Genomic DNA, 21,474 nt, shown 5'->3' on the forward strand with positions numbered 1-21,474 from the left:
CCGGTGACAAAGCCCGCGGCGGGAGGGGGGCAGCAGCGGAGATGCCCGGGGAAATCCCGCTCCGCTCCTGGCCCGAGCCGGCCGCCCGCGGCTCCGGGTCCCCCTCCCCGGCGCCTGGCGAGAGCGGGGCCGGGGCCGCTCCGGCGCCGCTTCCCCCGGCCGCCTGCCCGGCGGGCGCGTTTTCCTGCCTGTCCAACCCCACCCTTCCCCGGGCTGGTGCTCCCTCCGGTAGTTTTTCTTTAAAAAAAGGAAAAACCAACAAAAAAAAGGCAAAAAGGGGGGGGTGGAAGACCCGGGGGGGGGCAGCGGTGAGCCGGCCCCGGCTGCGGCGGGCAGGGCAGGGCGGGCGGGCGGAGGGAGGGAGGGAGGCGGGCGGGGAGCGGCCCCGTCCCTTTGTACCTGCCGTTTGAAGGCGCCAGGCGGCCCCGCATTGGCTGCGGCGGCCGCGGCTCCGGTAACCCGAGCCGGCGGCGGGGCGCGGCGCGGCGCACCGGGGCCCGGCCAGCGCCTAGCCCGGCAGCCAACGGGGGAGGGCGGTGCTGGGCCGGGCTGGGCTCGCCGGGGCTTGGCTCGGCTCGGCTCGGCTCGGCGCCCCTCCGCTCCGCCGCCAGCAGCCGGCTCTCCTTCTCCGCCGCTCGGCTCGGCTGGGGCAGGGCCGCGCCGCCCTGCCCGGCAGGAGGTGGGACCAGCCCCAGCGCTGCCGCCCGCCTCCTCCCTCCCTCCCTCCCTCCCGAGAGCTGAGCCATTCCGGGAAGGCGCCGGCTCCCCCACCGCTCCTCGGCAGCGCCGCACCGGCATCGGCCGCCGCCGCGCCGGGCTCGGCCCCACGTCGCCGCGGAGCTGCGGGCGAGCTGCGGCGGAGCGGGGCAGCGGCCGCGGCGGCGGGTGCGCGGTGCCCGGTCTCCCGCGGCGGGGAGCGGCGAGCGGCGGGAGGACAAGTGGACGGAGCGCCCGGGAACGGGGGGGGGGGGTGCCGGCCGCCGCGTAGTTCTTTTGCCCGGGGTAAGTTGGCCGATCCCCTGCGGAGGCTTCGCCTGGGGGGGGGGCAGCGCTTGGCTCCCGGCTCCCTGCCGGCCCCAGCCCCCTTGGGGGGGCGCCTTCCCTCCCCCTTTCCCCCCCCCCCCGGGTTGTTTTTTTTATTATTATGGGGTCTGTGGGGGAGCAGATCTTCCAGTCCAGCCTTGCTCTTCGTCGTCGTCCAACGCTCTGCGGAGAACTATAATATTTCTTCCCCGAGATGCTGCAGTGAATTTTAGTCCCAGGAAATCAGGCGAACAAAATAATCCGAGTAACCCGAACCATTTGTTACCGTGTGAGAGCAAACGCTGCCTAGGCACAGATGATGGCAAAAAATTCCCTGGAAGGGTCTAAAGAAGACCTGAGCAAAATTTCGGAAGAGGAGATGCTGAGGTGGAGCAAGGAGGAGCTGGTGAAAAGACTGAGGAAAGTGGAGAATGAAAAGATGAACTTAATGGTGGAACACGGCAACTTAATGAAGGACGTGAACCGGCGGCTGCAGCTCCACCTGCACGAGATCCGCGGGCTGAAGGAGGTGAACCAGAAGTTGCAGGACGACAACCAGGAGCTGAGGGAGCTCTGCTGCTTCTTGGACGACGACCGGCAGAAAGGCAAGAAGCTGTCGAGGGAATGGCAGCGCTTCGGGAGGCACACGGCCAGCGTGATGTGGAAGGAGGTGGGCATGTACCAGCAGAAGCTGAAGGACCTGGAGGCCAGGCAGGAGACCCTCCTGCGGGAGAACGTGGAGCTGAAGGAGATGGTGCTCATGCTGGACGAGGAGCGGAGCGGGGCCGGCTCGCGGAGCTCCATCGACAGCCAGGCCAGCCTGACCAACCTCAACGGCGGCTCGGCCACCAGGGACGTGGGGGACGGGAGCAGCACCTCCAGCACGGGCAGCGCGGGCAGCCCCGACCACCATCACCACCACCTCCACCACCACAAGGCCGGCGACAGCAAGGCCGGGGCCATGCGGAGGTCTATGGATGACCTGTCCGCGCCCCTGCACCACCGGAGCATCCCCAACGGCCTCAACGGTGAGCCTCTCCCCCTCCTAGCCCCGCCGGCAGCAGGTGCCGCCGGCCTTGCCCTGTGCCGCCTCCCCTTGGCCCGTCCCGTGCCCCTTGGCTGCGGGGTGAGGGATGCCGGGGGACGGGAGACCTCGCCACCCATCCTCGGTGACCCCTTCGGGAGAGCAGCCCCGGGGACCGGGGAGGGCACCCGTGTGCAGGGGCGGGGGTGGTGGTGCTCCTCGACTGTCGTAGCGATGTCTGGGGCCGAGGGTTGGAGCCTTTTTTATCTGGAGGGTTGGGGTTTTGTTTGGTTGGTTTGGTTTTTTGGTTTTTTTTTTTGACAAAAACCAGCCTGAATTTTGAGGGTTAAATGAACACTGGTTTTCCCATCTCTTCCTCCTCCTTCTCTCTCCCCCTTCAAATACTTTGATTTACCTTTGGCTTGCTTGTTTGCTAAGATTGATAAAGAGCCTGGATGAGATTGTGGAAGCATCCGATGAAAGTGCAGGTCTGCCCCACAGAGCATCACCTGTTAGCTCCATGGGCTCTCAGGGCAGGCTGGCTGTGGCACGCTCAGCAGTCTAGGAGAGGTGCAACTCGTCTTCCCCATCGTTCCCCCGCTCCACTTCAGAAACTGAAGGTTTGTTTGTAGAGAAGAGATTGCTCTCAAAGAGACGCTGTACTCACAATTTTGTTCAGCCTAGTCATTAAAGTTAGAAACAAGCTCCACTGTGAAATCGTGCCAAGCCTCCTCTGACAGTTTGTATTCAATCGAAGTTTCTCCTGTTGTCTAATAGTGATCAGGCATTAAAATAGTAATATTGGAATATCTTTAAGATGGAGATTTTTTTTCTCTTTTGAAACCAAAAAGACCAAATACTTGACTTCTAGAAGGAGTGGTTTGGCCAAGGGGGTTCAACAGGAATCAAACCAGGCACCGATCTAATTAGTTGTTGTGTGTAAGAGTCCTTTTAACGTTCTTAATCCTGTTTTCCAACCAGAAAGGACTATTTTCCGGTGGGGGTACCCCTTCCCCTCCTGCAAGCACAGAGATGGGGCTGGAGCCCCAGAGGTTGTCTCTGACTGCTGTCAGCAGTGGATGTGTTTACCAGACAACTGTGCCTTCAGCTCCCAGAGCTTTGGTGGCCCTGGTGGGACTAGGGAGTGCTGGTCCTTTTTCCGGTGGTTTGTGGCAAGTCCTTATGCCCCAAGAGATCTGAGGGCACCCAGCACCGATCAGCCCAGTTCTCAAGTTCATGAATTTGCCATGCGCGGTCCTGTTGTTGCAGCTGTGCGTCTCCACTCACAGCTGGAGATGTTTGGGCCACCTCACCCAGTAGACAGGGATTGCTGTTTTCAAGGGTGATCCAGTCACCAGATGTTGCAGGGTACAGCAAGCATCTTTAAATGTTTGTTGTTTTTTCTCTCTCTCTCTCCCCTAGTGCTGCGTAAATCAGAAGTATCTGGTTTGTAAATCTGCGCATAGCTTCTGCTCCTGATGTGACTTGACTTTGTTTTCATAAAGCATTGATTGCTCTGCACAGAGGCCCGGAGAGCACTTGGCAGATACTGAATGTGCCGTTGCTGTTTTGGGACAGAAGGGGTTTGCAGTTCTTGTTTGTGAACCTTAGACCAGTCCCTTTTAGGTATCTATAGCTGACTAGGACAAAGCCAGTTGAATTCATTCCTGTTAACCCAGGGCTCTTGTGCAAATGGGACACCACCACGGCCTCAGAACTGTCCCTTAAATCCCGTGTGAGGCACCGTGGGATTCTTCGCATGGGATTCAAGTCATCCCTGTCTGCATGAAGAGGACAGTCTGCTTGCAGAGCTCAGTCCTCATTGCCGTCCTCAAACACTGTGTGTGGGACGGTGCACAGCAGCATCATTCGGAGGGGACTGAGAGCCGAGTCTCATGTCCTGCCCTGTGTAGGGTAAGTGTAGGGAGGGGTGATAAAGCATCTGCACATGTCTGTGTTTCCATGCGTGCCTCTGCACCCTTTCTCCTGCTCCTGTATAGAAAGGAGGAGTACGGGCTCAAGCATTTGAGATGTGACCTTAGGTTTTAGTGACTGCTGGTTTTGGGGTGCCTGTGGAAGATGGTCTCTGTGGGAAGCACTGAAGCTAGCTCTTTGCTGGGAACCTGCGTGGCTTCAATTCTGAGGGTGGGACAGATATGATGAGCACTTTTAAAGCTAATAATCCTTGTAAAGGTGCAAACAAGCCTGATCTCTCCACTTAGGTAGTGAAGCTGTAAAATGACTTGAATAGTTGTCATTCTCAGATAGCATCGGTATTCAGCAAGGCCATTTCCCTGCCTGTGCCTTTGGAAATGCCTCTCAATACATATGCAAATGCAAAGCTTATCAGGCCCCTTTTTTGACTGACAGCAACAAGTCTGGGAGGAGGCTTGCCTGGGACCAAGCAGCAATTCTGTTAAGCCTGTGACAATGTGGAAGAGCAGGGCAGGTGAACGTGAAAAACAAACCCAGGAGAACGCAGGAGTCAAGTGGCAGTGGAGCTGTCACGGAGCTGCCCTGGCAGCGAGCATCCTTCCATGTCTCCTGGTGCCATCCCTGCCTTCCGTGCACGCAGCTTAGATCTCAGCCTTTTTATACTCTTTTCCTGATGATCCCCTCCCCCCGCCGCGGCATAAAACGGAAGGGAGGAAGAGGAGAAAGTGTGGCCTTTCATTTTTAGGTTGCAAACTTCAGTCTGGTTTGCTGTTGTCTATGTCTTTAAAACACTGGGTAACTAACCGGTGGATAAAGCAGAAACTGCTGGCCAGCTCAACTAATACGGCAATAAACAGCCCTCATATGCTTTCTTACAGAGGGTGGAGCGGGATCTCAAATGCATGCAGGGCAGAATTTAGCACCTATGGTAAGAACACAGTGGAAGCCTTGGACAACTGGTGGAGGCAAGGCATGGTGAGCTGTTTGCTAGAGCACTTTTGCATATGGAAAAGCTGAAAAGTCCTGAAATGTGCTGCCCCTGCTAGTGGTATCAGCAGGGCTTTGTGTGGTGCTCTGCTTTTCTAGGTATTAAGCAGGACTGCTTCACTTGTTTAGTGCTTTTCTAAAGGAGTCAAGGGTATGGCGACTGTTAAACGCTCCTAGGGAGGTAGCTTTTTAATGAAATCTTAGCAAGCAAAGGTGGATTAAGTATTTCTCATTTTCTCTTAAGCAATCCTTTGGAAGTGAGTTGGTAAACCAGGGCTTGATTTATTGGCCCAAGTGACCCACCCCAATTTGAGGTCATGAACTCTAGTTTTGTAACATGAATTCAGTATAAATGGTACGAGTTTAAAAAACAAAAAACCAAACCAACCTGCGATCCACCTTCCCTTCACTTTTCTGAAGTCTGTTTACTTTTATAAACTGGCTTTTTGGAAGCTGATAACCTGGAACCTGATGATTAATTATCTGCTTGTGGAAGATAAGGTAAGAAATACAGCTGATAATGTGAAAATGGCTAATATTAGATCACACATGTAATCTTACCCAGCTCTGGATATTCTGCTGAGAGCCAAGAGGAAGTCTGCTCAGTCTGAAAGTAAATGGTGTTTCCAGTCTCCATGTGTGAGCTGGGACCTGGGCTGCAGGACAGGGGCATCTCCAAGCTATGTGACGGGAACTGGCCAGTTGCGTCCATGTTGAGTGATATGCTACAGTTCCCATAAATCTACCCACAGATCCAGGGCTGAAATCCAGGCACAGTCGCTGTGTTGTGCTTGTGAGTGCTTTGGCTTCCTTTTGTATGCACGGCAGGATTCTCTGTGTGCATAGGTAGTCTTTCTGCCTGTCCAGCTTTAGGCAGCCCCATTGGGGCGATGGCTGTTGCTACTGCCTGGTACCTGTCAGAATAAAATGTCCAAAAAAAACTGAATTAAAAAAAAAAAAGACAGCCACACTGGGTGATATTAACAGGACCTGGGGGAAGGAAAAAGCCTTCAGGTACCATAGGATATGTCCCTGGACTGCGAGGTATGTGGGAACATTGGGAGGAGTGACTTGAAGCTCCCTGAGGCCAGGGCAACAGCTTCCACTGGTTTTAGCCTTATCTAGATCTGACTGGGACAACTGTTTATCCATCTGCAAGCCTGGAGGCAGACTCACTAGCTGGTGATGTGCCTGGGACAAAATCCTGTGCATGCAGGCAAAGCTTTCAGGCTTTAATTTCCACCCCCCCCCCATCAACTGAATGTTGTTAGAAGTTCTCCTTCACCTTCCACTGAAGCTGTTTGCTCTGGGTTCCCAAAATGGGCATTTGCTTTATTCCAGTTGGGTAAAATGTTAATGCATTTCTTTATAAATGTGAACAGTTGTTTTGTTTTGTTGTTGTTGTTGTTTTAATTTTTAAAACACTTAAGTCAACACTTAAAAAGTGGTCAGAGAGGCCCAGAAGAAAGCCATGGATATGGCAGATAGCCTGTAGTAGCAGAGACATTAATCCGTGGGCTCTTGCTGTTGTCTGCTCCAGTGGAAGAAGAATGGTCTCTCTGGGTGAGGGGGTGGGAAGATCTCTGCTTCTATTGATTCCCACTTGTAAATGTCCACATATTTACCTAGAGGGTACGATATATTACAGTTAAAATGGTGGCAAAGAGAAATGGCTGTTCCCTGTGGGTTGGTATTGATCGGACATGCAGCTACCCTGTACTTATTTCTCATCTTCTTCACACACCCTTTAGGCCAAAGTCCTTTGTTTTTATTAGTGTATTTGTAATCAATATATGTATTATTTACTGTGACGTATTAATGAGGCCTTTGAGATGAGAAGATGCAGGGGCAGAAGCAAAGGGTGAGGTTCATCCCATTTAATCTGAGATATCTCCAATATAGACTTTAACGTCTGCATCCCCTTGGGCTTCCTTTATCGGCCATGTGGAGAAAGGCACTTTGGTGTCATGATTTATGTCAACTATGTCTGCTTTGGAGGGAGAAGAGTTGTACGCTAATTGTGCTCTTTCTGCTGATGGGAAGGCAGCCTGCATGGCTAGTTTATATGCAACCATCTAAAGTCAGGTGAGATCAGTCCTGTTTGAGGTGTTATGGTGACCACTGTCCACTCTTCCAGTGCAGCTGTGCTAGCCCTGGTGAAAGAGAGGAAATCGCCTTTCTCGGTAGCAGTCAGATGTCACCCCTTGCAGTTCCCAAGCTGCCTGGGCACAGCAGCCTGGCTCAGAGAAAGCCCTCTTCTCTGCGATGGAGACCTGTCAGAGCTCAGTGGCCCCTGCCATGCTTAAGCAGAGGTTTGGCTACTTGACCAATTAGTATCTTTCTTATATCAAGGGCACTTTTCATTCTCTGAACACTGCTTTAACTTTTCTTTTTTTGATACTGCCATATTTAACCTGTCAGTATTTTTGGTGCTGTAGGCTGCTATGTACAGGTTCCTTGTGATTAAGCCAGGAAACCTGCCCTGGGCTGGTACACTATATGTAAGACCCCTGTAGAAAAACCTGTTTCCATCTCTTCTGTAAGTTCAATGAGTTCTGCTAATAGGCTTATCAATGCTGAGGTCTCAGACACTAAGGGTATGGCTTGAGTTTCTTGTAGCCAGTAGTTGTTGGCCACTTGTCCAAGGGGCTTCAGTGGACTTGAGGCATCTTTGTCATTGCGCGCTCCTACCTTCGTGCTGGGGCACAGCCTGTGTGCCAGCTGCTACGCTCCCAAACTTCAGGGTAGCTGGTGTCCCTGAAAACAAGGCTCAAGATGCTTAAACTAGGTGCTAAAATTGGGCCGTATCTGGAAATATATTCTCCATAGCAGTGTCTTCTAATTTTGTTTTCCTCTTTCAATTTTCTAGAGAGATATCTTGTTCTCAGCTGTCCCGTTGAAGGAAAAAACTTGTATTGATTAAAAGGCAATTTTCTATGGGCCTTTGATGGAATTATCCACTTACACTTGTCAAAAGCAATCAAAATAAGGGGAATAAACTGTGTTGGTTACATGTAAATGATTTGGTCCTCTGGAGGCATTTCATCAAATAAAGCTGAGGATCAAATTAAATGGTGATCTAGTTAAGTGGCAGGCATGGGAACCCAAAATGCAGCCTTGGCAGGTGTTACACTCGGTGGGTGTGTGCGGAGATGAGGGACATGAACACTAACACTAACAGAAGTGTTACATCTGAAAGCTCGAGGGTTAATGCTTTTGTGGGGACAAGGCTGAGCACATCCATGCAACCTGGGTGATACTGGAGGCACAGCCTGGGAGGCATTGGGCTTTTTATCTGCCCCAGCATGGCTGTGGCCTTGCTTGCATCTCACACAGACATATCCATGGCAGGGTCTGCTGATGTTGTCCCCTCAGGCTGCCCTTGTGGCATCCTTCTGTACTGGGGCTGCCCTTTGGAGACGCTCTGGCATGGGCAATGGCTGATCTCACTGGGAGGCGAGATGGAGGTGAGGTGCTTAAACTGGCAAAAATGTCTGGTATACCACATTAGAAGGTGTGGAGCGAGGCAAATGGAAAAATTTGTAAGCCCATTTAAAATACACTTAAAACGCTTGACCCCAGGAAGGCTGAAGTTCTTCTCATGCTCTTACTCAGGCCTTAATGCATCCCACTGCAAAACACATGACATTGCTTGCCTGGAACAGGGAAGGTTTGGGGGCTGCACTTCCAGTTTTCCTGCGAATTAGCAGCGACTGGCTGGGTTTGCTTTTGCATTCTGTATTTTTAACCTGACTTTTTGTCTGCCAGCCAGAATTCATCCTGCCCTGTCGCGAAATGTCATCATCCCCTTGTGGTTAACTTGCTGCAATTCATGAAACACTTGGCTGCCATAAATAGTTATGTGCAGAGGTTCCTCCACACGCGGAGCGGGCAGAAATTCGCAGGCAGCGCTGCTAGGCACTCGCACACTAACATGTCCACCAAGAGAAAGTTGACCCACTTCTGCAAATAGATAACTCCTGGCAGAAAAAGTAACACTGTCTCAGAGAATCTGTCTTCCCCTTGCCTACTGAATTGTGAAGCAAAAAGCAAGCCAGCTCCATCTTCTGAATTAACAGCAGTGTGAGCACCGTACTCCCCATTGAAATGAGAGTGTGTAAATCAGCCCTTGATCTGAGGAGGGCTTAAAATGGCCACAATTAATTTGTGATTTTTTTTTTTTTCAATATAATGACTGCTTTTGTTAGTGAATGAGGTGTGTGGAGTTCAGGACTCAGCTGCTCTTAGGCATTGGGAAACATTTATCACCATGGCAGTTGAACGCTGCTGTACAGGTTATTTTGAACACTTTTCTCGTGACTCATGTCTGGGCCGAGACCGTTTATGGCAGGTTGCTTTGGTCCCCATGCATGCAGGCATATGTATATTCTTCCTTCCCTTAAATTGCTTCTTGCCTTGGTGTTTGGCCCTCTCAGGAAGCTCACTGCTCGTACTGACTTCTTATGTCTCCAAGCAGTGGTGGTGCCAAATGTTCACCTTGCTCAGGGACTCTCCTGCAAAGGTTCTTTCTGAAAGATAGTCTTTGTGAAATAGATTACAGGTTATTTATCGGTTAGATTTGAGACTGGGGGACTCCAAAGCACTGTGCTAAGTGCTGTCAGTATTGGGGCCGTGTCACCTGGCTTAGCAAGTGGCTGTAGACCCTCCACTTCAGGGATCTTGTGGTGAGATTGAAGCGATCCTAAATCCGATGTGAATTATCTCGTCATCCGCATGGGCTTCTCCTGCGGGCTTGTAGGGCAGGATGTCTCCTGTTTGCCTGGGGTGGATGTGGTGGGAGAGGGCTGTGGTGTCTGTAGCGGAGGGAGCACTGGCGGCGAGTGCCGGGCTTATGGCATCAGGGCTTTGGCCAGCTGTAAACTGCAGTCGCAGGGTGACACGCTAGCTGTCTTGTGTGGTTGTGTCAACCCCGGCTTGCTGGCAGAATTAGTTCAATCAAAGCTGGAGCGCTCTGAAAAGCCCTTCAGACGTTGTGCCGTCTGCCAGCTCCGTGCAGTGACGCTCAGGACTGCATGCTGCTGCCTTTCCCCCGTTTCATCCCCAAACTCCTCCGCTCCTGGGGTTTCATTTGCAGGCCAGGGAGTCAGCGGCATTTAAATGTTTGTGGGAGATGGAGGATGGAGTGTGTAAAGCAAATGGATGGAGCAGGGCTCAGACTGGGACGCAAGAAGAGATACTTTGCTGCTGTTCAAACCGTCTCCCGGGCAGTAGGATGCTTCAGGGCTGCCTGTGCCTGGGGGGTTGGTGGCTGTGTCTGACCTGCCCGTGCCTTCCCGGGACAGCGAAACGAGGACGCGTGGTGCTGAGAGCCCCGCTTTGGTGCAGAGAGGGTGCTGCTCTGTCCTCTCGCTGCAGAAGACCCGTGGAGAGGAAAGGAGTGGGCAAAAGGACCACTCAAGATAGAGCAGTAAAACCAAACCATTATTTCAGAAAAGAAGAAAAAGTAAGCCTTACAGCATTTCCAGTCCCCAAAGCTTAATATTTCTATGGAAACCAATGCAGCAGGAGGCTTGCTGTCAGTCTCTGATCCAATGGGGTTGACTAGATTTAAAAAATATTTGTCCTTCCCCACATCTTCCATCCTGGATCATCTGAAGACAGGTTTGCTGCGTATCACAAATGCAAGGTTAAAACTTGCATTCGTGGTTTCCGACTCTCCATTAAGTGCTAAGCAGTCTCTGGAGGGTTGGCATCCATCTTTCATCTACAGTTTTTTACTTGCTAAGGTACGTTTCATTCACTCTCTGACACTTACTGATAATGCCTTGTCCTATAAATGCCACTCCTGTGACACCATGCTCCTTGAAGGATGGCTGTGACTTTGTATCAGACCATGGACCGTTCAGTGGTGTGGTACATCTCAGTGCCCAGTGAAGTTGCAGTGGGGACACTGTTCCTCGTTCTTCCCCCAGCTTTATATGCTGAGCATGACATCATATGGTCTGGAATATCCCTTTGGTCAGTTTGGGTCAGCTGTCCCGGCTCTGCCCCCTCCCAACTTCTTGTGCACCCCCAGCCTACTTGCTGGTGGAATGGGGTGAGGAGGCCCTGACTCTGTGTAAGCATTGCTTAGCAATAATCTATGTAAGCATTGCTTAGCAATAACTAAAACATCCCTGAATTATCAACACTGTTTTCAGCAGAATCCAAAACATAGCCCCATTCTAGCTACTCTGAAGAAAATTAACTCTATCCCCGCCAAAACCAGCACGGACTTGAATGGAGTTAAGACTTGGGCTCTTTACACTTGCTTTAGTCTTTTATTCAAAGGAAATCCATAATGTCTTTAATCTCCAGCAATGGACATAATCTGGCTCATTTAGGTAATAGTCCACTTGATTTTTGTGTAGCCAGAGGAGTATCCTTGATTATATATGTGCAGCTATTTACTGTTGTCATGTTGATGTTTTCACTGTTTTCCCCCCATTTTTGTTTATAGTAGGATCTACTAGAAATGGCTCCAAGACAACCTACATAAAAGTCCACTGCTTTATGCCAGAGTAGCATTGTCAGATGCTAGCAAAGTATCAGTAATAAAAAATAACTCATTTTGGTTGATGCTGACTCTTTTTCAGCTCCTAACAAAGGTGTTAAGAAAATCTTATTTTTATGTACAATCTTAAAGCACTTTTGTGATGTACAGTATTCTTTTGTCTTCCTGGTTTCATTTTCTTATCTCCCTTACTGGCATTTGCAGTCTCATATTTATATATTTCCCAGCAGCTGAATATAACTTTGATCTATGCTTTGGATCTGCGGAGCTTTTAATCCCTTTCCACTGAGTTAAAAGCTTGTTTGCTGTTGAATGTGATACGTAGTTATAGGTTATATGATCTTCACCAGCGGCTCATGCATTGCTCAAAGATGGCATATTGTGAAAAACTCTGATAAAATGTCCCCTTGTTCGTTTTCCTGATTGCAACTCAAACCCAGCATGGGACTTAGTCAGTCGTTCGCTCCTGTGCAGACTGCTGATACACCTGTCCTTTGCTGTTACATATACCTATGTACTCGCTTGCTTTATTTCAGTTATTCATTCATTTCTTTGTGATGTTTATTTTTGAAGCTACAAACCCGTTGAGTACTTCAGCCAGTGCAGCAGGCTTTCTGTCTTCCAATTCTGATAACACTTGCAGTGTTTTCCCTTTTCATCTTCTTAACTGCTTGTTAGACCTCTTAAAAGATGGGTATCAGTTTTTAAAGCCTGCGCATTTATTCCTCTTTGATGTCTTAAAACACGATAATGTACACCTTGTTTGTGGAGATCTTCTCTTCTGGAGTGGCTGCAGGTTCCACCTCAGGAAAAATGATGATTTCTGCAGCTCTCAGTCCTCCAGGCTGTGTTGATGTAGCTGCACCTGTGTGACTGTATTCAACCATCTTCTGAAAGTTGTTCTTTTTGAGGTTTTGGTGTAGCTATTTGCTTTCTGGATTCTGAGCAGTTTATTTGGAATTCTCCCATGCTTGTCTCCTGGCCTCTTGTAAAAATACGGTCGTCTTTTTACGAGGTCCATTAAGACTATTGTTTTAGGTGTAAGCTTTAAAATAGTGAAGGATGGATGGTTTTGCAACTTAAAGCACTGGATGGGGACGCAGATTTGGTGGCTTTCTCACTGTGACGTGACTTTCTGATGTAGTCTTAGGTAAGTGATGTGATCTGTGGTTCTCCTTTTATACAACCAGGATAATAGATTTCCTTCATTTTCTCCAAGTTTTTTGTGGTTCATTGGGTTATCTTATAACATGCTCATACAGTGCTCAACACAATTAGACCCTTACCTCCGATGGGGCCTCTAACCATTGCTATGATACCAGTGATAACAAACAACACGGGTTTTGAGTTATAATGAGCTAGCAAAGAAGGAGCAGCCTTTATAGTAACTCCAGACATTTCTAATTCCCAGTTTTGGAGTTGCTTCAAATCCTGTTTCAACTTTGCTGGGATAAAAGCACTTTACGTGTTGGGGTGCTTCTTTCTGTATTGTATATACTTCTCAGGACCACAGGATGGTGAAGTATGGACAGTCTCCAGCCAACTGTCAAAACCAGAAATTTGTCAAATAATAATAATTCTTCTCCCAAATGAGAAGAGGAGGAGCAAAGTAAGATAAAGAGCAGTGTTTGTCTCTCCACAGCCAGAGACAAGTGCAGAAAGATGCTGCTGCTGTCACAGCAACAGGTTACCTTGATATCTTACAGAGAGTAGGGACAGCATTTGTTGTTATTTCAGCTCATCCCATCTGCACTGCCCAGATGAGTATCATATTATAGATGTGTATTTAAAATGCTGCTTATCTGGCAACCTAGTGCAGTTTCAGCTGAGGTGAAGAACCACAACTGTGAAGTGGACAGGTCCTTGTTGTCATGTTGCTCCCCGTGTCACTGCAAAACAGTGGTGTCTTTGCCATAATTGCTGAAGACACCTTTCCTCTTTCCAATTAAATTCTTACCTCATCCCTTGATAGCTCTATTTCTGATGCTGGTAATTTGGTAAATCGTAACAAGCCCTGACTGAAAAGTCATCAAAGTCACTCTTGGGTGTGAACCCAATGTTTCTTAACCACCTTTGGTTTTTATTCCCATATGTGTAGTGGAATTTGTATGGAGGATCTACTTGTCAGCGTATCGCCGAATCGTTAGGAGGGTGACAAGACCACAGTAAGTCTTCCTAGGCAATTATGTATGAAAGGTTGTCAGTATGAGTAGTATGGGAAGTTAAAAGCCTTAATTTTCATTTGGAATTGAAACCCTAATGACTTTCCACTCCCACAGCTCATAAAAACCTTGTTTCAACCTCAAGTTGACCAAGAAAAAGGGGGGGGGGGGGGGGCTTTTATTGCAGACTCTTTTGCACAGGATTTTTATGAAAAAGCAGATTTATGAGTCACTGTTCTTTGTATAAAAGATAATTACTGGAGTATGAACCTCAGAAAAGTGACATTTTATGACTTCGCCTCTAGCCACGCAGTGTGAGCTTTTGCTTTCTCTCTTTTCAGTTAGTTAAGTTAAACAACATCTCGGTTTGAAAGGACTAATTATATTCCTGTTTGTTGTTTGCCTTGTACGCTAAATGTTTTCTATATGTAAAGCTAAGCAGTGGGGTGGGAGAGAGAAAGGATCACCCCAAATGAATGCTATTTAATTATTTAAAATGATGGGCATAGATCCTGTGGGGTTAAGTGGATTGTTGTATTCAGCCACATCCATCACTTGCATTGTAGTAAGGAAGAGAAACTGGATCACGCAAATCCTTTTTTAAAGCCTAGGAGCGTAATTAAGTTCCTCTGGAAATTTGTTCTTTAAAAACACATTCCTCTAAACAGCAATGTTGTTTAATCCATGCTTAAATGTAAAGCTATGTGTTTATCCACTTCTGTGTGTTTTGTTGGGTTTTTTTTCTATAAGTAAAGGGAGCATTTTGTAACGCAATAGCATCTGCTGCCTAATGCAAGTGAGACCTGAGGGTGGGTGAGTACGTAGAGGTGGCATGTGCAGGTCACAGTCAGTCCTGCTTTGGCTCTGCAGTGGGAGGTCAAGAGTTTGCACAACAGCAAGCGATCTGGAGCATCTCCGTTGTTGGGGATCCACCTGAGATACCTGAACCGCATCTTCTGTTCAAAGGACAGGTGCTCAGCATTTTCAGGGTATTAAGTATTCTGAACATGATTCAGACTTTGCTCTTGGCAGTATCTGAGGGGACTAGCTAATTTTCTTGGCCATGGGGCTGTGTACTTGAGCAGGCGTCACTGCAGAGCTGTAGATGCCCTCCGTCTGTGACAGCATAGGTCCAACAAGCTTTGTGATCCCACAGCTGTGCAGACAAGTCTGCTCGGAATCCTGCAAGATGAGGAACGGATCACGTAAACAGCAGCTGATGCAGTTGCTGGAAAGGCATCTATTTTTCCTTTCAGCCTGTTATAGCATCTTGGCCAGGTTGGACAGGGAAGGTTTCCGATGGAAAATCTGCTGCCCTGTCCTTTCATTCTGCCTTATTTGGGTAAAAATTAGAGGGCTGTCCTTTTTAAATTTTTTTTATTTGGCAGTTCAAAGTGAAGCAAATGCAATATTCTTGGGAAAGGCTTGGAACTGGCCTTGTAAAAGGAATGTTACCTAAAGGGTAAAACTAGGGTAAAACTCCCTGACTCTGTTTTGTTTAAGGATGGCGATAGTTGAATTTGACCTTTAATTTTTAAACGAGAGATTTCATATCTGGATTTAAACCAAACCCGTATCAAACACAAAGGGACGGGGTTGTTCTGTCAAAACCAACATCTGTAGAGCCGGAGGGAAGGGCTGGGCGGTATGGAGTGCGTGGCCTGGCCTGGGGGGCTGTGGAGGTGCCGACCTCCTGGACCTGCTGCAGGAGGGTAGAGAGTAAGAGAGCAGTTGAGGGGAGAACTCCTGTCGAGCTCCGATGAAGCTCTCAAGCAGCCCCTGTGCTGAGCTACGGGGGGAGATGTCCTCACGGTGGGTGAGGGGTGGGCAGCAGGAGTTGCCTGCCTAGCTCAGGATGGAGTTGGAGACCACTGCAAAGCGGTGTGGCAGCAGCCTGGAGGAGGAGATGGAGTAAATGAGTCCAAAGATGTGGTTTGGGAGCTAGCTGTTATTTTTAACTGCTGATTTCATTGAACTGGATTGAACTGCCTTCAGCACAGCATTGATGATGGTGCCTGGAGCTATAAAGATTGTATTTTGATCAGCAAGTCAAAAGCAAGTCTACCACTAGTTATGAATACATTTTCAGAATTGCAAGCAAAGGAGATCCCAGAATAATAATGGGCAGAAAAAGTTGCTGGAAGGAACCAGTTTCCTCAATAAATGCTGGAGGAGGTGTAGACCTGAACTTTGCACTCCTTCCCATCTCAGCTTTTTAAAAATGTGCAAACAGATCTAGTACCTGGGTTTTGAACCTGTTGAAAACCTGAGTAGACAGAATGCAAGATGGCAGGAAAACCAATAATGATGGAGTTTTGAAAATACAAATGGTTCACTTGTAGATGGGTGGGATAAGTGAGGGAAAAAAGTGCATGTGTGTCCTGTGCTGTATGTCGTTGACCCAGTTGGTTATTCAATGATGAAGTTGGATGTGTATGTTTCGAATGACAGATCTGGGTTCTGAAGTGCTTATGATTAGATTAAGACAGTGTAGTAAACCTTAATGGTGCATGAAAAGCTACTGCTGGATTTGCAGTAATACGTACTTTTCTGCCTTAGAACAGCATGAATAATACTTTATGGTTGTATAACTCCTTCCAGACAAGGAGTCTAGGAGTGCTTTGTAAACGCTAATGAGTTTGGCCTCATAGCATATTTATAAGCCTGAGAAGTAGTATTATTCCCCTTTTTTATGGTTTGGATGTTGACTAGCCTAAGTATGCAAAGAGCAGGGAACAGAGCTTTCATCTTCCAATCCTCAGTCCTGGGCCTTATCTGCAGGACTTGGTAGGCTTTCTAAGTGTGTCTGGGGCATGCTCAGAAATTTACTGCAGATTCAATCCAGCAAAAGGGTTGTTTTTTGCAAACCTCTGGGTATCCTTTGTAAAGCAAAAAGCATTGTAATTATTTGACGGTAATTTCTTGCTCGCCTTTTTGTTCTACAGCAACAGAGATTGAAGCTAATCCTCAACTGGAGTGAAATCAGTTTGGGCATTATGAATATATCGTTTCCTTGCCCAGAACAAAGAGGCTAAGCTAATGTGAATGAAAATTCCTGTTATCTTTACATGGGAGTTGCAGGTGGGTAAGGAATGTGAGGTCAGCTGGGATTGGGAGCAGATAATTACCTGTGTCAAAGGGCAGTGAGAGTGATGCCTGTGAAAAACGCCTTGCAAAGTAGGTGGGATCAGGCACTGCAATGGGCACACACAGATTTTTCTCTAGCAGCTTCTTCAGTTGTTCATCCCCAAATGTCTTAGTTATTTGTACAGATTTATGTAGTAGGATGTTCTGCAACGTGAGCATTGTGTGGATTGTAGATAAATTTTACAAATATTTTGTGTGTGATTTCCGTGTTTGGTGACAACTGCCAGGAAGACAGTTCTAGATGGAGAAGTCCCTTTTTAGCTGTAGGATAAGCATATGCAAGCAGATATTTCACATACTGCTTTCACATTCCTAACTTGAAAAGCTGCTTCCAGACCGCAGTGCTTTTTCATGGACTGGAGACCAGTAAGGATGCCGGCAAGGAGTCTGTAAAGTTCTAGATGTGGAGGTGGTGATCTTCGTGATGTGGCCATGCATCTGCTAGCAGACTGGGTTGTTAGAATGAGCAGCTTTTGTGGTCTCGGATCATAGAATCATAGAATAGTTTGAGTTGGAAGGGACCCTTAAAGGTCATCTAGTCCAACCCCCCTGCAATGAGCAGGGACATCTTCAACTAGATCAGGTTGCTCAGACCCCGTCCAACCTGACCTTGAATGTTTCCAGGGATGGGGCACCTACCACCTCTCTGGGCAACCTGTGGCAGTGTTTCAGCACTCTTGTCGTAAAAAATGTCTTCCTTACATCTAGTCTAAATCTACCCTATTTTGGTTTAAAACCATTACCCCTTGTCCTGTCACAACAGACCCTGCTAAAAAGTCTGTCCCCACCTTTCTTATAAGCCCCCTTTAAGTACTGAAAGGCCGCAATAAGGTCTCCCCGGAGCCTTTTCTTCTCCAGGCTGAACAACCCCAACTCTCTCAGCCTTTCCTCATAGGAGAGGTGTTCCATCCCTCTGATCATTTTCATGTCCCTCCTCTGGACCTGCTGCAGCAGGTCCATGTCTTTCCTGTGCTAAGGACTCCAGAGCTGAACGCAGAACTCCAGGTGGGGTCTCACCAGAGCGGAGTAGAGGGGCAGAATCACCTCCCTCGACCTGCTGGCCATGCTTCTTTTTGTGCAGCCCAGGATACGGTTGGCCTTCTGGGCTGTGAGTGCACATTGCTGGCTCATGTCCAGCTTTTCATCCACAGATATTCCCTCTTGGCCCAAGGTGGTCAAGCCAGGAGACTAAGGGGTTTCTGAAGCTGTTTTCTGAGTTCCAAGTTCGGTGGGATGGTGACTGTAGTGGAATTTCGGTGGTGAGGATTGGAAACAGGAGAACATACCTGTGTTTTCTACAGTAGTTTTATTAGAAAAGACTTGGGGAGTTTCCTAGGAATATTTACATGTGGTTGATTATTATTTTGTTGGCATGATGGAAACTGCAATAATAAGCTAGCTGGCACTTGAAAAAAGGTACAGATTTTCTTTTTTTCAGAGGCATCTGCTTTGTTTACTCTCTGTCTTTCCACATGTAGATCAGACTCATCTCAGATTTTGTGATGTTACCGCACTGAAGACAACCATTTTTTGAGGCTTTTTACATCCAGTTAGCTGAGTTATACGAAGGGTGAATTTGCCTTGTGGTCTTCTGCTGTGTGGGTTATGACCATGTGAACATGAAGAGGGTTGTTTGGTTTCTAGCAAATTCATGCTAAACGTATGAATGGCAGCTGGGGTCATAAGCAGAAGGAAGGCAAGATTTGAAGTGTGTGGTAATATACATTGCTGGAGTGATTTCGAGAAGGCAGCCTCTGGGACATCAGTATTCCCTTCCATCATGACATCCACAGACCCAGAGTTATGAGAGCTGTACTACACCATGCATTCTGGTGCTGAAATTAATTGTGTTCAGTGTATTGCTGCACTTCAGATGTGCGTCTCACTGAATTAACTGGCATTAAAGCATTGGCTGCTCCATATGACTGGCCTGTGTTTTTAGTCTGATTCTGGTGTATTAAATACTATATTGGCATGTGACCTTTTTCCTTATCTGGCTACTTCTGGAATGCAACCTAGCCTTAGCGCAGCACAGAACAAAAGCTTTTCTGAAATGCTGCTTGCTTATGGCTGCAAATAACAAAGAGGTTTTGGCAAGTCATGCAGATACACAGGGTATTTCAGTATGTGACGTGGCATCCTTGCAGAGCCAGAAGCTGGAGCGTCCTATAGGAGGCTCTTAGTTGACTGCAGTGCTTAATCTTTCTAATACAGCCCATAATGTGTAGTAAAAGATCTAGGTAATGCAAGAAAACAGTTATTTATCTGGGATTAGCCTACATAAAACATTTACATTGAGCAGAAACTAGGCCAGAATACCATTCTTTTGTAAATGGTGATGATGAATTGCGACGTGATCCAAAGTCTTTTGAAGTCAAAAGAGCCTTTGTAGTTCCTTCAGTGAATGGACTTTGGACCCTGGACTTTGGCTTAGTGGACTTTTTGGACTCCTGGACTTTGTCTTAGTACTACAGTCTCTGTCTATCAGTGTTCTTGTGCCAAAGAGGAAAATCTTAGTTTAAAAAAGAAAAAAAAAATCAACTTCAGCCCCACCAATCACCCAAGCAAGCATACCAAATAAGCAGACTGCAATTAATATCATATTTGTAACAAAGTTTCGGGTTGGCTAGTTATCAATGCCTCCTTATGAAGAATAGCCTGCCTGCTTTTCTGAATCCCTGCTCTGCTAGCAGTGCACAAGGCATTTTCCTGATGATTTATTATGGTAGGAGCCACAGAGTAATCCTTGATAAATAGATTTATACATGTGACACGACTGAATGGGAGATTTATACTTGGCTATTCCATTGCTGCTTATTATCATATGATGTTTCATTGAATGCAATTATATGGCTGCCTCTACTTTTTAAAGTCTAGAAAGCTTTCACAGTATTACTACCTTCTTCTGCTCAGCAGAGCCTCACAAAGAGGCACTTTCCAATGTGACGGATGGTGTTTGCAGGTGGGTTTGTCCCAGGTAGACCTGGTTGTGTGAAGGAAGCTGGGTTTTGGCTGTTAGCAAGATTCGTAGTACTGTTATGCTGAAGGTGTTTTAGAAGTGGAGCTTAACTTTGCCAGCTACCTGAGCTCTGACAGAGTTTTGCACTGCAGAACTGACCTGGTCTTACAGGCTGTTAGTTGGGAAGATCCTCATAACTCCTACAGGTCTTAGAGGACGGGTGGGCTTTCCTCTTGATGAATTTAATGTAATGTATTCATTACACCAGCTGAAGATCAGAATAGAGTGTTTTCTGTGACACTAGGAGAATGATTTAGATTTCTATTAGCTGGTATTTTTCACCTAGTTTCTTTGGCACAGATTCTACTATTTACTGCCGCTATCTGCTACATTTTTAATCAGAAAAGATTCTCAGTAAACTAAAATAGTTTCTTTTCCCCTTTGGAAATCAATATGATGTAAAACCTTTGCAAAACAGTGGCTTAAAGCAATGGGATCTGCTAGGTATTTCACTTAGTATAGGTATTTTGGGAGACACCCTGGGTGCACTGAGGTCTGTGGCAAAACTTCTCTTGGCTTTGGAGGGTCTAGGATTTCACTACTTACTTTCCATTTGCCTGTAACTTTTCGTTCCTGGCTAGTGCGTATTACATCTTTAATGATTTCATTTCGACGTGGCTTTTAGAAACCGTGACCTTTTTTGTCCACAGTCAAGCCCTGTGTTGCTGCACCCTTGTGCTCTGAGACCTCATTCATAAACATCTCTCCAAACACGGCCCTTTATCCCATGTCCAGGGATGCGAGAGAATCCCAGACAATAGGGAGGCTGAGACAAAAGCAGCCATTGTGGAGGGGCGCTGGGGCGGGAGCGTGGAGGGGCCCGGGAGCCTTGGCGGGCTGGGACCATTGTGCCCGTAATTGGATTTCTGCTGGCGATGGCCAGCCGGTGGGAGTGGGACCTGCCGGGGCAGGCATGCCCGCCGCAATAAACCTGGCAGTGATTGGAGGAGGCAGATGACCTTTAAAGCCCGTGTTGTTGAGCAAGACCTAATATGGTACAAATGCACCAGGTTGCAACTTTATTAGTGATTAGACACAGAGATAAGCCTCAGCACATTGCCTAATCTGCAGAGCCTAATTCCAGGCATTGAAGCCAGGGATGCTGATGCAGACCCAGCGCCCATTCAGTCTCAGTGAGCCGGAGCGACTGCAGACAATATGATAGGGAGTTCCTGGATAACCTGGGTCCAGGGCAGATTCTGATCAGCCCCTGCTGTGGGGGTGCTGGGACAGGGAGGCAGGCACTGAAAGTGTGGAATTGGGGAGAGTCATGCAATCGTTTTCTTCAAACCCGGCTTAACTTCTGTGATGGCTGAGCGGAAGAGTATTCGCAGTGAGCAAGGATTGGTCCTTCCTGACAAAAATAAGGTGAAGGCTACAGCCCGAAGCAACTTGTCAAGTGGAGTATTTAAGGGGGAAACAAAGTCTTCCCTATTTCCATTTTTCCATCTGAGGCTGTTCCTGGGTGCTCTGGAGCTATTCTGAGTTCTTTTCATCTTCTTTTGGACAGAGTTCCCTTTCCTTTGGCACAGGGTAAAGGCTTAGGTGGGTTTGGCCCATGGTGATTGATCCATGCTGGATGTTTTAGGCTGTGGCTGAATCCTAGTAATGTGTCTGCGTGAATGGTGGTGGAAAATGTTAGAGGTTGCAAGCAAAGATGAAT

The 21,474-nt window shown here is 47.7% G+C and overlaps 1 protein-coding gene across 1 annotated transcript in view; it reads left to right on the plus strand.

Annotated features, from left to right (window-relative positions):
* The first annotated feature begins 883 nt into the window (after window positions 1-883).
* CCDC85C (coiled-coil domain containing 85C) overlaps window positions 884-21,474 on the plus strand; it is a 115,535-nt gene continuing 94,944 nt past the window's right edge. The window contains exons 1-2 of the mRNA XM_030005341.1: window positions 884-1,002; window positions 1,166-2,051. Of these exons, the coding sequence (XP_029861201.1) occupies window positions 1,340-2,051 (712 nt within the window). The 5' untranslated portion in view covers window positions 884-1,002; window positions 1,166-1,339. The remainder of the gene's footprint in view (window positions 1,003-1,165; window positions 2,052-21,474) is intronic.

Source organism: Aquila chrysaetos, chromosome 2 (genome assembly GCF_900496995.4).
Source record: "Aquila chrysaetos chrysaetos chromosome 2, bAquChr1.4, whole genome shotgun sequence".
Lineage (NCBI taxonomy): Eukaryota > Metazoa > Chordata > Aves > Accipitriformes > Accipitridae > Aquila > Aquila chrysaetos.